Source organism: Bubalus kerabau, chromosome 23 (assembly GCF_029407905.1).
Source record: "Bubalus kerabau isolate K-KA32 ecotype Philippines breed swamp buffalo chromosome 23, PCC_UOA_SB_1v2, whole genome shotgun sequence".
Taxonomy (NCBI): domain Eukaryota; kingdom Metazoa; phylum Chordata; class Mammalia; order Artiodactyla; family Bovidae; genus Bubalus; species Bubalus kerabau.
The window spans coordinates 18181196-18203289 of record NC_073646.1 but is presented as its reverse complement, the minus strand read 5'-3'; the positions used below and the strand labels follow the sequence as shown (position 1 = coordinate 18203289).

The 22094-nt window shown below is 44.9% G+C and overlaps 1 protein-coding gene across 3 annotated transcripts in view; it reads right to left on the bottom strand.

Annotated features, from left to right (window-relative positions):
- VPS35L (VPS35 endosomal protein sorting factor like) overlaps positions 1-22094 on the bottom strand; it is a 143805-nt gene that overhangs the window by 78839 nt on the left and 42872 nt on the right. For all 3 annotated transcript variants that reach the window (XM_055561830.1, XM_055561828.1, XM_055561829.1), the window contains exons 9-14: positions 16780-16839; positions 11079-11175; positions 10325-10372; positions 9037-9130; positions 4165-4242; positions 3574-3696 (exon numbers count right to left, since the gene is read on the bottom strand). In XM_055561830.1, the coding sequence (XP_055417805.1) occupies positions 3574-3696; positions 4165-4242; positions 9037-9130; positions 10325-10372; positions 11079-11175; positions 16780-16839 (500 nt within the window). The remainder of the gene's footprint in view (positions 1-3573; positions 3697-4164; positions 4243-9036; positions 9131-10324; positions 10373-11078; positions 11176-16779; positions 16840-22094) is intronic.

Here is a 22094-nt window from a genome sequence, read left to right as displayed (position 1 = left end):
GTTTCTAAGCCTCAGGTGCCTCATCTGTAAATGGCAATAACAGCAACATCTAGCTTGGGGAAGCTTTGAAAGTGAATTAACACAGCCAAGTAAAGTAACTGGGCTTCCCCGATGGCTCAACAGTAAAGAATCCATCTGCAGTGCAAGAGATGCAGGGGACTCAGGTTCAATTCCTGGGTTAGGACGATCACCTAGAGGAGGAAATGGCAACCCACTCCGGTATTCTTGCCTGAAAAATCCCATTGACAGAGGCGCTGGGAGGGCTGCAGTCCATGGGGTCGCAAAGAGTCAGACACGACTGAACAACTGAGCCATGGACACAAGTGAAGTAACTACCACAGGCAGACCTCAGAGATATTGCAGGTTCTGTTCCAGACCACTGCAATGAAGTAAATATCTCAATAAAGCAAGTCACACAAGTTTTTTGGTTTCTCAGTATATATGAAAATTATGCTTTATACTGTTCTGTACACTATTAAATGTGCAATGGCATTATGTCTAAAAATAAGTGTGTATATATATATATATATATACACATACACCATAATTAAAAAACACTTTATTGCTAAAAAATGATAACCATCATCTGAACCTTCAGTGAGTCGTAATTTTTTTTTTGCAATAGTAACATTAAAGATCACTGATCATTGATCACCATAACAAATAAAACAAAAAAGTCTGAAATGTTGTGAGAATTACCACAATGACACAGAGACATGAAGTTAGCAAATGCTGTTGGAAAAATGGCACCAACAGACTTGCTTAATGCAGAGGTAGAAAAAATGAACTGTCTGCACAGTGCAACACAGCACAGTGCTGCAAAACCAGGGCTGCCTGTGGGGCGCAGCGCAGAGGGAGCCTCAGAAAGAGGCAGTTGTGTTACAGGCTCCAGGCTCAGCAGCATCTCTGACCCAACTCCATGCTCCGTTTCTTCACAGCCAACCAACACTGCCTTCTACTCTCTTCCCAAAAGGTCACAAAACTCAAACAAAGTGCATTTGTTATAATGTTAAGTGAGGGGAAAGCATCATAAAGGCATACGGGAAAAATTTCTCATGTGCAAAACACAATTGTAATAACAGAGCAAGAGTGAAAGTGGAGAGAGAAGTATTAAAAAGCAAATGCACCAGACTGTTAACAATGGCCAGTTACTCATGACAGAATTTTAGGTGGCTCTTTTTCTCCTTTTAACCTATCTTTTCCAAAGTCTTTCCAATGAACATGTACTTATTAAACAATGTTTTCTGATTATGAAAATCCTCTCCTATCCATTCTGCCTCTTGTTTTTTCCATGGCTGCTAACTGTACTCTTCTAATCCATCTGGTATGCTTCTGCCAGTCTGATCTTCAAGCACCACTTTTTTCAAATCATCTCCCTGATCAAAAATCTTTAAGAGCTGCCTGGTCTCCACGACACAATGATCAACAGCCTCTGCAGCCTGGGCCACTCCCAGGCGGCCTAGTTCCTCACTCTTCTCCAGTAATGCTCGTCTCCTAACTATGCCTCTTACCTGTCGGTCTATACAGGTCTCGTCCCTCAACCCCTCCTTACTGCCCTGACTCATCTCCTGGCCTTCCAATCAGTCCAGGCCCCATCTCCTGTTAAGACCAAAGATAAGGATGATGAGCACCCCCACCTGCCTGCTGCCTTCCACACCAGCTCTTGGTCATGTGCTGACGTGCACTATTACAGTCATCTCATGAGAGCCCTTTGAGGAAGGGTCCATTCATTACCCCCATTTTACAGCTGATAAAACTCAGGCACAAAGAGGTCAAGCAGCCTCTTTGTCTGGCAAGGCAACACAGTCACAATCTGAACTCAGTTCTACCTCACTACCTGCCCCAGCCTCTACCACCTTCCTCTTCTTTCCTTCAACACTGACAACCTGCATCACACAGCTGCATTACAGGATTCCGTACCAGACCCAGACAACAAGGTGCTGAAAATGGCAAGCTTACCAAGGGATTTGTTTTCACTGCCCAAAGCATGTTTTATGAAACAGTTGCTTTTCTCTGCAAAGAGTTCCTAAAACTGGGGGCATAAAGATTTTTTTACTTAATTTTAATTGTATAAATGGTGGGGGCGGGGAGAATCTTATCTTTAAACAACAACAAGAACCATTTTTGAATAATCATTCCCTGATTTGGGGAGGGAGGGAACTGGGGATTTCAGTATGAAATTTCGTATGTCAGGTATTTGCAGCTCGAGGCATTTCTCCCCTCTCTCATCTAGATGATTCTCCCTTCCCCCTCTCACTTGCCTGTCCTGTACAAATGCCTACATTCTGGAGGTGTGGCCCCTTAAAGACGCACATATCTCCAACTCCCTGGGGGACACATCTCAGCCACTGTCAAAAAGCTTTTTAGGTATCACTTTGTCACACACCTTTTCAACAGCACCCTCCACACTGACATTAATTCTTCCACATTTTCAAAATGATTTTTTTTTTTTTATGAGACACTGCAAGTTCCTTGTTTAAATGCCCCAAGAATCAGAGTTTGTTATTATTCAGGTGACCTAATTTTTTTAATCACTTCTTCTGGTGCAATAATGATTTCCTAGAGTTTTACTCCCCAGGAAAGCTCTATTCCCAGCTTCTGCCATCCTCTGAGATTACTGCCACTTAAAATAAAGGAAGAACACCTTATGACATGTACTTTTTGTTTTTAATCCAATTTTGCTGTTCTTTAAGGAGAAAAAGAATAAGTGTTCTTATTTTCAAATGCATCAGTTTTGCTCATGGGTTTCAGTCATTAAGCTGAATCAGTCAAGTCATTGGTTTTTCTTCCTGGGAGCCTGGGCAAGCATGTGGTGGCTGAGACTACCCTTATAATCAGAGAGAATGGCCACACATTTTCAAAGAATCTTCTATTAAACTGATTTTATTTAAAATCAATTTACTTGATAAAAAATTCACCTATTTTTTAGGTGAATACAAGATGGCCCTATTTTTCTCCTCATACTTTATTTAGGATTTGCAAAAATTAAAATATAAGCAAGACATTATACTTGCTGAAAAGTTAAAAAACAGATTGGGCAAGAAAAATAAGTTAAAACAATCCAAACTCTGCCCTCCAGTGACACTTTGTCTTATCCTTTCCTGGTTCTCTCGTGCAGATATAAAAACCACATTTGCAATCCCAATGACACAACAAACATTCAAGCACCGTGTGTGGGGCCCTCCTCCACCAAGCACTGTACATGGACCGTCTTGTTTGATCCACGCAATAGACCAGAAGACAGGAATTACTACTGCTCCCATTTCATCGATAAAGAAAAAAAGCTGTGCGGTTAGGGACAAGTGACTTGAGCTCTGCTTTAGTAACAACAGCTGCAAGCGACAGAGCTGCAATTCAGACTCAGGCACCCTGAGCCCAGGGCTCACTGAACAGCAGCCCAAACCACCACTTAGGATACACACAGTGCAGGCCAAGGGCTGAGCACAGAACCAGACACAACAGTGAATTGCTGTGAAAGCGCCCTGATGATGACGTTACTGGGCACTCGGGTGTCAGGGTCCTTACGACACAGAAGAGGGGAATGAACTTCACACTGAAGCCCAGGGCAGTTACCTCGGGGGCGTGGTAGGAAACACACTGGAAGACCCAGTCCATGGCAGGCGAGTACAAGGGGAGGTAGGACGGAAGCTCCACGCCCTGGAGCACCAGCTGGTTCTGGACCGTATCCCCGTGAATCTATAGGAGACCAAATAAACACTCAGAAAAGGAGGGGAAGTCACAGAACAAAGAACATGTGAGCCTATCTGCAAGCATCTGAATGGCCCCGAGAGAAACTGCCTGGTTTCTCAGGTTTTTTTAAACTAGAAAAAAACTCACACAGTTTCCCATGTCACCAGGCTGAGTTGTTCTGGGAATGTGTGCTGTGAAGAGAGGCAACCTGATAAAATGGACCCAGCAGACGCAAAGAAGAAAGTCTGATCAACTGGAGACGTTTCTTATTAACACATGCATATTAATCCTCTCTGCTTCTTCAGTACAATTAACACATTTTAATTGTCTGTAACAGACACGAGTGTAATTTTGTAGGGTTTACACATCTAAAGAGCTTTAAGGCAATCTCTACTTGGAAAACCAACTGGGTTTTATGAATCTGTGATCATGTAACTATCACATCAATTGGCTCTTCTGATAGTGTTCTCTTACCTGTTTGAATGTGAGGAGAAAATCAAAAAAGTTCTTATTTAGGCTTTCTTTGAGATGTGGAGCCACTTCCATGCCCACCTGTAGCCAAACAAAATGAAATAACCTTGACGGTGGAAAACCAGGTTGCAAATAACATATATAGTGTGATGCATTTTTGTAAATTAAAAATATACATATAGGTAGATATAAGCATAGAGAGGTCCAGAAAGTTAACTTTCATTCTTTTTGTTTCTTTATTTTCTTATTCAACAAGCATATCTTGCTTTTATAAGAAAAACCACAGGAGCTATTTTTAATGAAAAAAAGGGCAATATTTGCAATAATCATCTTCGCAACTTCCCAAAGGTAATGAAAGTATTTCTGAACAGATGACCAAGGGAACAAATCAATACAGCACTAAGGAGAAATGTACTCTCAAGACAGTGTATACGACATTCTTTTCCTCTCTAAAAAATGATAAACACACACGTAGCTGTACTTATTAAATGAAGCAAAAAGATTCTGGTATGTAAGAGAGTCAGCTGGGACTTCACTATGGCATTGTTAAAATATACGGATTCATTTTTTGCTGGGCAGTCAGGGAAGCAGACATAAATTTTGATGTATTTTAAGCAAATTTTTTATTACACAAGCATGAAGCCTAACAAAACTATAATCCATCGACTCCTTCACTCATTGTTTTAAAAAGATATGTAATATTTTCAGAATATTTATTAGAAAAAAATTTGCTAATCACAGAGAAGGTGGCCAGGGCTCTAGAATCGGATGGAAGAGTACAGGTCACAAATATGGCAGGGACTACATGGATTTAAAACAAAGCATCATAAGGTTCCTTAAACTGAGTTCCTCAAATGCACCTCAATTCCACACAGCTGCTTTAGCACAGAAACAACTTTGTAAGAGGAGGTGCTTTCTGGGACCTGGTTTCTTCCAGGGAAGACAGATTTCTACCACTCACCTCCCCCCCACAGCTACCCAGAGGTCATGAAGATTAACGATAATGGTGGTTTTTAGATGTCTGTAAGGAATTCCTTTGAGGGAAATTATGCAAGATCCACTGGGGCGGTAAATTCCAGGGGCAGCTCTCTAGAGCTGTTGAAGATGCTTCCAAGGACAAGTACAGGGATTTAAAAAAAATATTAACAACAACTGTCAGATCCATTTTTACTGTGTTCTGATTCTATTGTTTCCTTCTACTAATCATTTCGTAGAAAAAGCAATAATTACCTGTTAGGCGACAGCAAAGAAAGGCCCAGTGGACAAGCAGTGGAGATGAATTGAAGGGGTTGTGACTTAGAAGAGGAGTTAATCATACTTTCCTTTAATAAACAGCTCTGAGCACCCCCCACGCCCTGCCTACTCACTGCCTTTGTGTTTTGTTTATCTCTTTCCATAAAACCAAATGAGCAGCTTGGAAATCTGCTCAGGTCGAAAAAATTTCTACCTAGAGTAGCAAGGGTAGTTACTCATGATATCCATCTGTTGTTTCTGCCTCCCTGGCACTCATTCTCTCTGTCTCTGGAATCAGCAAAGTGGATTTGTCTTTGGGGACTCAAACTTACCTCTCAGATAAAGAGGTTTGCGGCAGCTGAGCCCAGCCAACCCTGGGTTGCCAGGGTGGGCGCGTGACCCAGGCTCAGTCAGCAGGCATATCCCATCCCATGGTCATGGTGACTGGCATACGTACGGACTAAGGACCCAAAGTGGTTCTGTGAGATTCTGCCCAGAAACTGGCTAGAACCACTGGGGAAAAGATAATCTTGTCACTGAGGTTCCTAAGTTGAGAGGCTGCAAGCCTTTCCACCATATGGAAAGAGAAAGCTGCAGACTGAAGTCACCCAGAGGAGAGCAGAGCTGAGCCACGAGGAAGGAGACAGCTCCCGACATGGCTCAGGGTCCCTGGGTCTGCCATGCCGGGACTACCCCAGGCTCTTCAGGTGCGAGCGCCAACAAATCCCCACCTTTGTTTCAGAGTACTATGAACTGGGGTTTTGCCATTTGGAATTCAAAGAGTCCTTGCTAATGCACACTGTCTCTTATTCTTTCTATATCAAAAGATTTTCAGTAACTACCCAACCAGAGGAAAGGGTGCTCTGCCTGAATTGGCACAACTGATTTCAGATACAGGACATCTCACCCAGCTTTCCTGGGGTATGTCTGTAATCTCTCCTCATTGCCACTGAGTTATAGAGCTGCATCTGCCATGCAAAGGTACTTTGAATGTGAAAGTGAACGAAAGCGTTAGTAACTCAGCCCTGTCCAACTCTTTGCAGTCCCATGGACTGTAGCCTGCCGGGCTCCTCTGTCCATGGGATTCTCCAGGCAAGAATACTGGAATGGGTTGCCATTCCCTTCTCCCAGGAATCATCTCAACTCAGGGATCAAACCCAGTTTCTCCTGCATTGCAGGCTGCTTCTTTACCATTTGAGCCACCAGGGGAGGCACTTTATATGCAACAAATATCATCTTTCACTAGCTTGTGTACCTTCCTTCAAACTTTAAAACTGAGGAGGTTTGCAGGGAATGAATTTTCCCCTCACTTTCTGATTTCTATATAATAATTGTGTGTCATTAGACACACTAAGATTCTAGGTCTTTATTACTGATGTGAAGGAAAGTTCAAAGAATGCTACAAGAGGAAAGGCTGCTGCTGCTAAGTCGCTTCAGTCGTGTCCAACTCTGTGCGACCCCATAGACGGCAGCCCACCAGGCTCCCCTGTCCCTGGGATTCTCCAGGCAAGAACACTGGAGTGGGTTGCCATTTCCTTCTTCGATGTGTGAAAGTGAAAAGTGAAAGTGAAGTCGCTCAGTCGTGCCCGACCCTTAGCAACCCCATGGACCGCAGCCTACCAGGCTCCTCCATCCATGGGATTTTCCAGGCAAAAGTACTGGAGTGGGTTGCCATTGAGCACAAATACACAAATAAGGCTATCTTTACATCCTCCCCACCCCACCCCACAGGATCCATTCCAATTTTGCACACAAAGGCCCTCAGCAAACTTTGACAAGGGAGGAGCATTCAAACTTCGTGATACTAGAGTTGAAGCTTAGGCCCTTAGCAAACTTTGACAAGGAAGGAGCATTCAAACTTCATGATACTACAGAGTTGAAGCTTAGGCCCTTAGCAAACTTTGACAAGGGAGGAATATTCAAACTTCATGATACTACAGAGTTGAAGCTGGAAGAAATATATCTGATATTCTTCTATGAAAAATCTATGCCAGTTTCAAGCAGATGGCAATGCATAAATATTTTGGCCTCAGTTACTACAAGGGAGCAGGTGCCCTTAATTGGAAAGCTTTTTCTTTTTTTTTTCTTTTCTCCTTTATTAGGGAATGGACCTATAAAAAGTGTCCTTCCTAAGGATGTCTGCTTCTCACTCTGAGGGAAATGATTTTGATTTCTTTGAGACACTGGAGACCACAGGGCCTCTATCATATGCTAGATGTCAGGTAAAAGAAGCTGATCAAAGGCTGCAGTCCTCACCTTCTAATTTCATAGTACTGATGATCACTAGTAGCTCAGCTGGTAAAGAACCCACCAGCAATGCAGGAGACCCTGGTTCGATTTCTGCATCAGGAAGATCCCCTGGAGAAGGGATAGGCTACCCACTCCAGCATTCTTGGGCTTCCCTAGTGGCTCAGCTGGTAAAGAATTCACCCACAATGTGGGAGACCTAGGTTTGATCCCTGGATTGGGAAGATCCCCTGGAGAAGGGAATGGCTACCCACTCCAGTATTGTGGCCTGGAGAACTCCATGGACTGTATAGTCCATGGGGTCGCAAAGAGTCGGACATGACTGAACGACTTTCACTTTCACAGTAGGGGAGAGATATGTCTGTAAGAGTGGCTTTGTCTTCAAGAAGTCTGGGGTTTACCAGGACCCTACAGAAGAGGGGAAATAACCCCTCTGAAGGTAAACGATGCCCAAGGAACCAGTAAGGGGGACTCCCACGAAAGCTGACAGAGGCAATGGCCCCATGTGAGTTGAAGAAAAATGACTGTAAATTCTCCACAGGGTGCATTTTTCATAAATGAAAACTTAGTAGTTTTAAGCGGAGAAGACAATGGCACCCCACTCCAGTACTCTTGCTTGGAAAATCCCATGGATGTAGGAGCCTGGTAGGCTGCAGTCCATGGGGTTGCTGAGTCGGACACGACTGAGCGACTTCACTTTCACTTTTCACTTTCATGCATTGGAGAAGGAAATGGCAACCCACTCCAGTGTTCTTGCCTGGAGAATCCCAGGGACGGAGGAGCCTGGTGGGCTGCCGTCTATGGGGTCACACAGAGTCGGACACGACTGAAGTGACTTAGTAGTAGTAGTAGTAGTAGTTTTAAGCAGGAGCTTCATGGTGCTTTGACGAGAAAAAGGCTGAGTGACCTACAATCTGAACCCATCAGAGCAGCCCTCCAAGGCCAGGCAACACAGACCCTGATGCCTGCCATCACCAGGAGTGCCTCTCCCTGCCAGACAGCCCTCACCAACTCGCGCTCTGAGCCAGCTCTTTAATACAGAGACCACAAATCTGATAAAACAATCAAATTCAAAAACAAAGGGAAAGCACATTTTGAGTCAATGAGAAGTTAACCTATCACCCGAAAGGCCTTGGGAGCCTCCTTCCCAGCAAGAAGGGAGAAGCAATTAGTTCTGAAACCCAGTTCATTTGTGAGATGATGACCCTAATTAGAGTTACAGGTAAGTGGGTCTACTTAGAAATTAATTTTAAACAGAAATCCTACAGCCCTGCTTTCTGTGGACAAGCTGTGCTCTAAAATTAGCAGTTAATGAAGTCCTTTGTCCAGTGACTCGTGAGGTGGCGGGGAGGGAGAAGCATGAACGCTGGAGGAGGCAGGACGCGGTGGGCTCACCCTGCACAGGTAGGCCCTGGCATACACCGACACAAGCGGGTCCCCGATGCCCCGGACCATGCACGTCAGCCGCGGCAGACACTCTGAAATCCCCCTGCGAGAGATGAAAAGACAGCAGCATTTACACCCAAAAGTCTACGTTTAGACTTCCTAAAGGCAGGGGGGCAAAATCAAGTTTCAGAAACAAACCAAGGTCAAAGTTGATGTTTTCTAAGGCCATGTACCAAGTCTTTCTCTCTTGCCATAATTCATTTTTTGAATGGTTTCATCTCTACCATCTTTTCAGTGCTGGAGTCTAATCTTCACTTTTTTCCTGTTTGAGGTCACTTTTACTAATTTAATTATTTTTGTCCCACTCCCAGTTATCGTCCATCGACAAGTCACTAGGTTACTCCTCACCCTTCTCAATATTTCGGCTGTTATCTATATTCCTTTGGCATAGATTTACTGCCCTGTGCTCCACCCACTCTTAACGCCTGACCCCAGCATCCCCCTCAAAGTGAACTGTGACTTCCTTATTCCTCCAGCCACATGGGACTTCCCTCTGCCCCAAGCCTTATTCTCCCCCAGCTGGTGAACGAAAACTCCCCCAGGCATCCCCAGATCTCGATCAAACACACTTTGTACACATTTTAAATCCAACTCAGAGTACAAGTCAGCCCGTGGCTCTGAGGAGTTATCTAGATGGTGTCCAACGCCACTCAGAAAGCGGATCTGGTTTCTCCTGGCTCCGCAAAACTACTCTCAAAACAACGTCCGAGGTGACCCAGAGTAGCAGGGGGCTCGAGGGCAAGGGCTTTGCCTTCTGACATCTCTGACCTCTTCATCGTCTTGGACAACAGCCACAAAGACGCTGAATGAGGGCCCATGGGGGCCACTCCCAGTCTGGTGTGTGCAGCTCGATGAACGCTCATAGACCCCTTCACAGGGCTTGCACACTGAGGAGACCGGGGGTTAGAGATGCTAAGTAAGTTTCTCTGGACCACACAGCCAGTAACAGCAGAGCTAGGATGTCAAATCCAGCTGATCTTCCATGAGCTAGTCAACCAACCTCTCCCAGCTTGAGTTTTCCTCTCCGTAAAACGGAGATTAAAGAGTGATCTCTACTTCATTAAGTTTTCATTTGGATTAAATGAGAAAATGGATGGAAGGTGCTTAGCACCAGATCTGCTACACACTAGGCAGTCAAAGAATGATAGCTTGCTATTGCAGAGCCATTTTCAAGGGCGTGTGCAAGAGAGAAATTTTTTGGAAATGTATGGCTCTGGACATTTAAGAAGAGCCTTACGTTTTGGAGAGGAACTTGTTACACTTCAGGATGGAAGCTTCCACGTAGCTACAAAAACATTCCGTTAAGGAAGACATTTTCCAGACTGCCTGCTCCCTACGGGGAAAAGCCTAAGTGTTCATGCAGAGAACCAGGTGTGTCTTCAGGAGAGGGGCCACGACAGCTCTCGACAATCCAAAGAATTAAATCAGTGAGTGGCTTGTGGGTTCTACATTTGGTTTTCAAGGTTTTATTCTTATTTAAAATAAAATTTGGAAAACGTTATACGCTGATTTATGTTTACGTGCTGAAATTTAAACTGGGTTTTGAGCACTTCCAACTGAAGCTTTATGGGGAAAGGATGAAACTTAGAGAACTAAGATTCCTTTTGTGTGTAAGTCGGACTGTCTGTTCTTCAACACTGGTGTCTGTGCAGAGAAGCTGGACCCTGCTCTTTTCAAGGTCTTAGGACCAGAGAAAACATACACAAAAAACCCCCGAAGCATTCTGAGAAAATTAATGTGGAAATGTTCTTCAGGGAAACAAAAGCCTGGTACACAGCACCACAGTCAAAGTCTCTCTCTCCAGAGAACTGGAGACAGCCAGAGTCCAAGGGCTTCTTGGACAGTGTGGCTGGCGCTGTGCTTCCAGGAGAGCAACCCTGACAGGACCCCATTTTCAACAGGAATCTCAGGGCAGCCCCTTACACAGCCGCTATTAACAGTGCAACTCTTGCAGCCTATCTTTAAAATCATCAGACAGAAAAAAAGGATACAATCTTGGAATGAGTTCCCTGATGGAAGCAATCTTGAAAAACCAATTTAAGCATGTTTCTTTGGCTGTGTCATTTACATTCTCTGGAGAGAAGTGATCTGTAAAACAAAAATAATACCCATCAGCCTTCCTAATTCTTGGGATCTGTTACAGCTGCTCTGAGTCCTGGGACAAAAAACAGTTACAGTGCAGAAGAAGGGTGGGGCGCCCAGTCCTTCCATGGCTTTCCTTGCAAATATCATTATTACTAGGAAACAACCAGTGACGATAAGAGCGGACACACAGACGCTTTCTAAGGGCCAGGCGCCATTCAGAGCGCTTTACAGACATCAGCTCGCTCGGTCCCCACAAGAGCCCTCCAAGTCATGTACTCTTATGGTCCTCTTTCACAGACACAGAGAGTGAGGCACTGCCAAGTTTAGGGACTTGCCCAGGGCATGCTGCAAGTAGACGTAAGAGCTAGAATTCAACTCAGGCAGTCTGGCTCCACAGCCTATATTCTTAGCCACTGCCTTTAATTTAATCCAGAGGCTCTTGGTGTACCCACCAGTAACTACAGAGATACTGCTGAGAATTCCAGATGCTTGAGGAATCTGCAACTGTAACATGAAATGCGAAGGTCCATCACATGGACCTGACGTGTATGGTAAGTCAAGACCCTGAGGTGAGAAATCAGAGTTAGGCTGCCATACCACTTGAAGACTTGAGTCACCTTGTGATAAAAATGCTACTTTCCCCTACTATCTGCTCTCTTCTTCTTTAATAATAGGACTCCCATTTTCTGCTGGGCAAACGGCCACCCTTGCAGCTCAGTGTGGCCATGTGACCAAGTTCAGGTCCCAGGACATACACAGGCGTGCAAGGAATCAGCTCCAAGGGAAAGGGCTTGATCTTCATTTCTTCTTCCTGCCTGCTGGCAAGAATGCAGACACAAAGGCCGGAAGCTCCATAACCATCTTCAACCACAGGAGCAAGAGAAGTCAAGACGGCTGGCACCACAGGCTGGCTGCCAGCTGTGATCCTCTTTACTGTGATTTTGTGTTTTCTGGAACTGATGACCAAGCCCAATCAATGACATACGTCTTAGTAAGAAATGGAAAAGAGTACAGAAAAATGAAAACAAACAAAAAAACTATTCAACACCAAGAAGGCTACTCTTGAACTCTCACATTTAAATGATTTCTGCACAAACTGGAGCCCGATCCCACCCCTCGGTGTGCTTTACACTTTTAGCATTCAACCAAAAAGGGAGAAACTGATTACTACAGAACATAAGAAACGAATGTTAGCCTGTCGCCCTCATCATGTTGCTCAGTGAGTCATTTTTCATCCCTGGTTCTACTTTCTGCTACTTGGTGGTACACCATTAAAGTGATTAAAATATCTACAAAATCAGCAAAAAATAAAATTCTAGGTACTTCACTAGCAGAGAACAGTCAGTAATCACAACTGCAGATATTTCAGAACTGCAATCTCAAGTATTTATCTATTTTTGGATGTTCTGGCATGCTTCATTCATTGGAGAATTATTCACTTGCCATTTTCTAAGAGAAGGGAAATTACCATTTTTCCTCTTCTGGCCTGAATCCATGTACTTAAAAGTAACTTTTTTTCAAGTTCCAAGAGATCTAGATAGGAAAAGATAAAGGCTATTCTTAAATTCATTTGTCAATCTTGCCTTTTGGAAAACAGAGGAGGGGTGAGGTTAATTTCCCTTAATGTGACTGAATCATGTGACTTGAGATCCAAAAGCAAAAATAAGTCTCTGAGGTCATCTACTAAAAATTTTTGCTTTCCAGCTAAGGGAACGGAGGTGCAACAAAGGGTGGGAAGACACAGAATCTGGCTGCAGGGAAAGTGGGACATCACACCAAGGCAAGTTGTTCTGCATGTACACACCAACAGCCAGCTATGCAATAATCCACATATGCAATACAAAGGCTTTATATTTTCCTTCCAGTTCAAGAGATCATTTAGGAAAAGGATTATGTTATACAGGACTTTAAAATCTTACAGAAAAAAGTAAATAAATGAAATGGGAAGAAAAAAATGTTATAGCAAGCTCAAGAGTACATTTCATTACTTCGTCTGCTCACGACGAACATCTCAGGAACCAATTAGAAGTGGTATTCTAGGCTGCAGGGAGATAAGAGAGCACAGCACATAAGAGAGACCCTGCCCTCAGGAAGCTTACATTCCAGTGGGTGTGGTCAAAGAACAAGAAAGTAAGCCAAAGAGATGCAAGAGGAAGGGGAGAAGTAGCCAGGTCAGGAGGGGCTGCAGTCTTGGCGAGGAGTCTGGGTGTTCTTCTAAGTGTGACGGAAGCTCCCTGAAGAGCTCTGAGCAAAGGAATGACATGACATCAATTACACTTCAGCGCCTGGGCTGCTACATGGAAAATGAATTTAGAATCCGGAAATTAATTCAGAAGAAGCTTCAATGTAAAGAAGAGCTGAGACATTTTCTTCCAGTTCCCACTTATTTTTCCTTTATGGGCTCCTTTTTTCAACCCTCAACTTCTGTGGATATTTTAAGAGAAGGGAGGAGACCAGTGAGTCTGGTTCTCTTCCATTTGTCAAGTCTCAACCATGGCAGTGAGACGTCTTTTTACATAACAGGGCTCATAGGGGTGCCATGTCATCTTAATACGATGACCTGAAAGGCCAGGTCAGCTAAGGACACTGCTTATCCAGAGGCGGCTGTATCAGCCACAGGGAAAACCAAAGACAGGAATGCCCATGGCTAATGAGGAGAACCACAACACAAGAAACCCAAGTTACTCATCCCAAGATGGAAATGAAATTGTTTTACCACTTAGAGCACAAGCTCTCTTCCCTCATGTGCTGGATGAAGAAATGTTGGGGGAAAATTACCATATCTAGCAGCATGTACTTTCTGTGAACCCAAAGGACATCAGTATCTTTCCGAACCGGTAAGAGCTATGCTTCAGTTAAAGCTCCTGAAGGTAAAGGGCTCAAATACTAAGATCACAGTCTGAACTTGATTCAAATGGAAAGAATCAGTACACATGCCACCAGACTTCTCTTTACACATAATTTCTTTAGGCAGAATTCTGCATAGTAGATTTCATAAGTTTTCTTTATAAATATTGTTAAGAGTCAACCCCAAGATTAAAGACATTTTTGAGAAAAGTTTGCCCCTCTCCTTTTCAGGTTCTAGGAAACAGAAGATACATGTAGATAAAGATTTTAACTGAAAGGGGAGATATGAAATTATTTTCAAGAAAACAAAAGCCTAATTCAAGGTTAAAAAACAAGTATTTGGGAAAGCAAGAATTTAGTAATAAACATGCTAATTAGCACATTTAGACAAGCACTAAAAGTGAATATGAAGATAGCCTTTTATTTTGAACTTATAGTTTTATAGTTCAAGTAGGGAGAAAGCTATTAGTAATTTTTCCTTGCATTCATTCATACTAAGTTGCTTAAGTTGTACTGGGCTCTTTGGAACCCTATGGACCCACCAGGCCCTCTGTCCATGAGATTTTTCCAGGCAAGAATACTGGCGTGGGTTGCCATGCCCTCCTCCAGAGGATCTTCCCAACCCAGGGGTCGAACCTGCATCTCTTACATCCCCTGTATTGGCAGGCAGGTTTTTTACTACTAGAGCCACCTGGGAAGCCCAGTTTTTCCTTAACTAGCCCTAAAATGTTGTTGGTATAGTTAGTGAAAACTGACAGGAAGGAAAATTATTGCAGGAGGTATGAACATAAATGCCCCTAGGGGCCAGGCAGGTGATACAAACATTTCTAATCAGTTAGGTATACAACAATAGGAGGAAGTAGAAACTATACCAAATAGCATTTTAAAAAATACTCTGGTAGCCAAAGAAAACACCTAACTGGGTTTAATTCTGCCTGCGGGCTGAGAGTTTACTGCTGCTGATACAGCACATGGAAGAAACACTGGCAAGTGTAAAATAAATGCACCAAATTTGCCAAATCCTTAAGCTGACAGAGAAGGCCCTTCCATCAGGCTGGCCCCTGCCTCCCAGTCCTGAGAAGCCTAGAATGTGTGCTGCTGCTGCTAAGTCGCTTCAGTCGTGTCCGACTCTGTGCGACCCCATAGACGGCAGCCCACCAGGCTCCCCCGTCCCTGGGATTCTCCAGGTAAGAACACTGGAGTGGGTTGCCATTTCCTTCTCCAATGCATGAAAGTGAAAAGTGAAAGTGAATTCGCTCAGTCGTGTCCGACTCTTAGCGACCCCATGGACTGCAGCCTACCAGGCTCCTCCATCCATGGGATTTTCCCGGCAAGAGTACTGGAGTGGGGTGCCATTGCCTTCTCCGTAGAATGTGTGAGGAGCTGTTAAAAACCAGTGCTGGTGGGAATGTGGTGGAGGGGAGGGTGGAGTGCAGTGCTATTCAATGGAAATACCATGTGAGCCCCATTCAAAGAGCTAAAACAAAAACGTGTAATTTTAAAATATACTTCATTTAATCTAATTCATTTCTATATGTAAACATGTAAACTTAAAAATCAGTGAGATACTTCATGGTCTCTTATTTGCATTAAGCCTCTGAAATCCAACATTTTTTTTTTTTTTTTTTTACTCACAGCATATCTCAGTTTGGACTGGCCAATCTCCAGTGCACAAGAGCCTCATGGGACCAAGTGGCCAGCATAACGGATGGTGCAGGTCCAGCACTCAGAGCCAGGCTCTCACTTGCTGGTGGCAGGACTGTACCAAGTTCCTGGCTCTTTCCCACTGGGTGGGCCCCCCCTAAAATGAGACGCAGTGATTCCAAACAGCTTCTCTAGCCCTAAAGGTCTGTAGAGTTCTGTCTTGCTTTCTGAGAAATGTGCATATTAACTAGTTTTAACAATACAGATGATGGAAGGAAGGAAAAGACGGAAACAGAAAGAGAAGAGAGAAAAAAGAGACAATGAAAGAAATAGCAAAAGAGAAAGAGACACAGAGAGAGAAAGACAAAAAAAGAAAAAGAAAACCCGAAAGACAAGACAGATTAATAGACAAAAAGAAAAGTCAAATTACAGGTCTGTCCGATGCCATCTCTTCATCCTCCAGGGAAGCAGGAGCAGGAGGAAGTGGGATGAAAGTGAAGACAGCCTGTTGTTCTAACTTGAACAGATGAGCGCGCTTCCTCCCAGCAGTGCTAGGAACTCAGGAGGAGGAGTAAGAGAGAATGGATGCTGTTGCTGCAGGTTCCACACTAGCCTCACTGTCATCTTTCATTTATGTGACAAAATAAATTTGTGATCTCATTGTCCCATTATAACCTCCTGAGAGTTCAAATTGAGCAGCAATAAATTTAATGCAAACATCACTTGGGCATATACTGTAGATGCAAAACATCTGTTATTATTGATTTATTTGACATTGTTCTTTAATATAAAATTAGCTCTATAAAGCAATTTGCTTCTTAGGAAAGATAGGAAAAATATTAAAATGTCAAGCACCAGAGAAATTTAAGTTGGTATAAAAGTTCAGTTGAATCTAATCATAGGACCTTTTCATTCTTGCAGATTCAAATTACTTGCTCAAATCCCTAGCTGGCTGTTGGAAAAATCTGCTTTTCAAAGACTGAGATGATCAGTAACTGTTTCTTTAACTTTCAACACACAAAAAATTTCAGGTCTCAATAAATCCTGACTTGATATAAACCTTCTAACCCTGACTTGAGGGCAGAATGAAACCCGTTGGAACAGCTATGACGTTACCTGGTAAGACATTGCGGTTATCCACACACATGGAAAAGATGCGCTCGTACACCAGCTTCCCTGGGGAGAAAAGGACATACGGTGTCAGCATCATGCCCTTCAGGTGCAAGCACTAAATTAACATTCTTAATTAGGGACAGGGATGGTGACATCGCCAGGATGAGCTTCAACTTGTGAGAGTATGCTGCCACCTAGTGGACCAAATTTTTAAGCCATGATTCTTTTAGATTTTAATTAAAACGGGGAACTTAACACTTTCTGTGAAGAGGCAGAAAAGTGATCCTTCACTTATGCCAGGCAAAGTAAGTCAGACAGAGAAAGACAAATACTGTCTTTCGCTTATATGATTTCACTTATATGCGAAATCTAAAAACAAATAAAAAAATAACAGAGTAATAGATACAAAGAACAAACGTGGTTGCCAGGGAGGAGGGGAAGGAATGAAACAGTGAGAGAGATAAATGACTCATGTGTACGAAATGTAGTTATGGGGAATATAGTCAATAACTACGTATTATCTTTATATCATGACAAATAGTAATGACTTATTGTGGTGATCATTTTGAAATCACTGTGTTATGTAACAGGAACTAACACAGGTCAGTTATACTTCAAAAAGAAACAAGCAGAGCCTGGGATCTACAGGCTCTATGGTGGGGTCAATGGTGACCTCCAAGAGGGCTTACGCCAAGGGACACCTTCCAGGACTGCAGCGGCCAGTACCCGTCCCCAAGGCAAGCCACCTCCTCCGAGGTCTCCACAGGAGACTCTCCAACACTAGCGGGCATATCTGATAGGCTGAAAGTGCGAGTGTTAGCCACTTAGTTGTCCAACTCTTTGTAAGCCCATGGACTGTAGCCCACCAGGCTCCTCTGTCCATGGAATTCTTCAGATAAGAATACTGGAATGGGTTGCCATTTCCTTCTCCAGGGGATCTTCCCAACCCAGGGATCGAACCCAGGTCTCCCGATCTTCTGCACTGCAGGCGGATTCTTCACCACTAAGCCACGAGGGAAGCCCCTGAGGCACTTGAAAATATGCTCGTGTGGAATCTGTCCTCAGAGGTTCTAATGTAAATGGTCTGGGACACAGCTTGGCCACTGGAAGTGTTAAAGCTCTCCAGGCATGTAACTGAAGACGAGAACCACGGCCCCAAACCATGGATTCAATTTAGAAGTTCCTAGGAAGCCTCAGGGATCGAGCCCCAGTTCTCAAAGCTATCTGCCTTTGACCTCCTGGTAGGAAGCATTTGGTTACTGGCAGTCACAGGCTCTTCAAGGCAGCCACACCTGATGTGGAGAGAGGCCTCCTGAGATGAGCACAGAACTCCAAGCACTGGAACTGCATGAGCACAGCACAGCAGGCCACGCTGGGCACCGTGTGACTTCTCACACCTCCTAGGTGTGTGGACCCAACTTTAGAGAACCCAATGCCTTTACTCCTCCACGAAAAGCTTACCATCTCCCCAAAACCGGCCTTTTTTTTTTTTTTTTTTTTTTTAAAAAAGACATTTTTGTATTTCATCTTCATATTCTAAGGGGCCTTTAACTATAAAACCATTTTTGGCCAAAAGAGATTGGTGAACATTTATTTTCCTTCGTTAACTTCAGTTCAGTTCAGTCGCTCAGTCGTGTCCAGCTCTTTGCGACCCCATGAACCACAGCAGGCCAGGCCTCCCTGTCCATCACCAACTCCCAGAGTTTACCCAAACTCATGTCCATCGAGTCGGTGATGCCATCCAACCATCTTATCCTCTGTTATCCCCTTCTCCTCCTGCCCTCAATCTTTCCCAGCATCAAGGGTCTTTTCAAATGAGTCAACTCTTCACATCAGGTGGCCAAAGTATTGGAGTTTCAGCTTCAACATCATTGTTGAGTTTCAGTTTCAACATCACTGCTAAGTTAGTGGACAACTATTTTGAGAAATAACACCTGATCCTAGATTCCTTTCCTTTCTTGATTCACTTTCTTATAAACCAAGGACACTGAAATACAAGAGATCAGTAACAACAGTGACAACAGCTAACATTTTCTGAGCACCTTACTTTGACAGTGACCCTGCCAGTTCCTAGAGAGGGACAGACATCATGTGTTTCCTGCACATTCTCCCAATTAAAATTCTCCCCAGAAGTTCCCAGAGGCAAGGTCTACGTTCCACAAGTGAAGTTGTGGGAACTTCACAATGGGAAGTTCCACTTCCCATTCCACAAGTGAAGAGACCAAGGCTCAGGTTCACACCACCCTGGAGGAGAGGCAAGGAATGCAGGCAGAGAGATGCCAGAGCCCAGCTCCCAGCTCCCAGCTCTCAGCTCGGCGCTCACTGCTTCCAGGGAAGTCCCAGCAAAAGCACCGCCACACCTGCGCACTGCAGACGCCCAGGGTGGTGTTCCGCATCCCCGCCCAGCTAGATGCTCCTGCGCTCCGTCAGCCTCGTCCACCACCACAAACCACCTGCCCCCCAACAGCAGCACGTGTTCCTGTGGAGCCGAGGGTAACAGTGACACATGCAGAGTGGACCTCAGCACTCCGAGCTGCCACTCAAGCAAGGCCAGTCCCACCCCCTTTGTAAAAGGTGAGAGTGGCTTTCTAGCCCCAAAGTGTAACACAGTATCCTCCAGCCCCTGAACACGCAGGCTGCCTGGCAAGCCTGAGGAAAGCTATTCACAACAGACCCAGACAAGGTTGCCTCTGGGAATCCTTTGAATAGGTGAAACATGCCCACCGTTCCAAATTCAAAAAGGCTACGGGAGGCACCGAATGATGCTCACTGCCTGGACCACCCTCGTTTGGGGGGAGGCGGGGGGGCGGAGAGGCACTTTTACTAGTTTCTTGAGTATCCTCCAATGTTTCTTTAGGCAAACACAAGTGACAACAAGCAAGTGTTCTAACTTTCCCTCCTTTCTTACACAAAATGGAACATACTCTCACAGCTGTTCTGCATCTTGAGCTTTTCACCCAATGACATAACCTGGGTACTTTCCACACCGGAACACAGCACAGCTTCAGTCCTTCTCAGAGGCTCCTTGTGCTCTGGTCAGTCACTCGGGTTGCGGGGATGAATTCCCAGAGGTGAGTTGCTGGGTCATGGCTACACGCACTTGTAGTTTTCACAGAGAGAATTTCCTCCATAAGCCAAGTGATGGATATGGGTTTGGGTGGACTCCAGGAGTTGGTGACGGACAGGGAGGCCTGGCGTGCTGCGGTTCATGGGGTCGCAAAGAGTCGGACACGACTGAGCGACTGAACTGACTGAAGAGCAATAAAGCAGGTGCTCTGACTGCTCAGAGAGAACTCAATTTGAGCCCCAGCTCTGCCACTCATTACCCTGGGGAAGTAGATGAGCTGCTTTACTTCCTTGTGCCTCAACCTCCTCATCTGTGAAGTGAGGATAATTATACCTGCTGCTGCTAAGTCGCTTCAGTCGTGTCCGACTCTTCGTGACCCCATGGACTGCAGTCTACCAGGCTCTTCCGTCCATGGGATTTTCCAGGCAAGAGTACTGGAGTGGGGTGCCATTGCCTTCTCCGGGATAATCATAGACCCTACCTCATAGAGCTGTTATAAAGACGGCGTAACTGAATATCACTAAAGAACTTAAAACACTCAGGCCCAAATTTGCTGAGGACTTCTCACCGTTATTCTCAACCCCCAGCCCAGCTAGTTCCTAGAATACAGGAAGGACAGCAGGCATCTACACCATACCTCAGTCCTGCTGGCTGAGGTATGGGGTCAGGCTGCCACCACAGAGGCTGACAGAATGACTGCCCCAAATTCTCACAGGATTAATGTCTGGATCTGGCCAGGTTTGTGGGCTCATCAGCCTCTTGGAACTAGTCTCGCCCAGGGATACTGACTCAGGCAAAAGAGACTTGCAGGAGGCTGGCAAGGGAAACCAGAAGGTCAATGTGTCAATTCGCCATGAGAACAGAACCGTCAGGAGAAACAGACACAGCCACCAGACTCTTTGGCTGACTGACATCCTCGGTCCCTGAAGGCAAGCTGGGCATGAGGACAAGCTGAGGCCCAAGGGGTGTGTAATTGATGACCATTCTGAGAGCCTAAAGCATCTGTCTGTTCTGGATCACTGCCCCCTCCCATCCCCACTGCCTCCCCAGGTCCCTGCCACCCTCATTTTTTCCCTGAAATGTTGCATTGGACTCACAACTGGGCCCCTTGCCCCACCCTTGCCCTACAATCTAGTCTCAACACAGCAGTCAGAGGAAGCATATTAAAAATTAAATCAGAACTTCCACTTACTCTACATAACACCTCAGTGGCTCCTCATGTCCTCCAGGTCAAAGCCCAAGTTGTTTCAATGGCCTACATGGTGCACCAGGTTTCAGGCCATGTCCCCAACCCACTCACCACCACTCCACACCTCCTGCAGCACCCTGGCCTCAGTTCTCCAAACCTGCCAGGACTGCTCCTACCCCAGGGCCTTTGCACTGGCTATTCCTTGGTCATAACTGGCCCCACATTGCCAACATGTGGTTCATCTCTCACGTACTTCAAGTACTTGCTCACACATCAACTTCTCGGTGAGGCCTCCTCCAACCACCCTATTTAAAAGTGCAGCCCACCACCACCCACTGCTATGATTTGGGTTTTTTCCCCTCTCAACAGCACCAGATCAGATCAGATCAGATCAGTCACTCAGTCGTGTCCGACTCTTTGCGACCCCATGAATCACAGCACGCCAGGCCTCCCTGTCCATCACCAACTCCCGGAGTTCACCCAGACTCACGTCCATTGAGTCAGTGATGCCATCCAGCCATCTCATCCTCTGTCATCCCCTTCTCCTCCTGCCCCCAATTCCTCCCAGCATCAGAGTCTTTTCCAATGAGTCAACTCTTCGCATGAGGTGGCCAAAGTACTGGAGTTTCAGCTTTAGCATCAGTCCTTCCAAAGAAATCCCAGGGCTGCCAGTCAGAATGGCTGCGATCCAAAAGTCTACAAGCAATAAATGCTGGAGAGGGTGTGGAGAAAAGGCAACCCTCTTACCCTGTTGGTGGGAATGCAAACTAGTACAGCCGCTATGGAGAACAGTGTGGAGATTCCTTAAAAAACTGGAAATAGAACTGCCTTATGATCCAGCAATCCCACTGCTGGGCATACACACTGAGGAAACTAGAAGGGAAAGAGACACGTGTACCCCAATGTTCATCGCAGCACTGTTTATAATAGCCAGGACATGGAAGCAACCTAGATGTCCATCAGCAGATGAATGGATAAGAAAGCTGTGGTACACATACACAATGGAGTATTACTCAGCCATTAAAAAGAATACATTTGAATCAGTTCTAATGAGGTGGATGA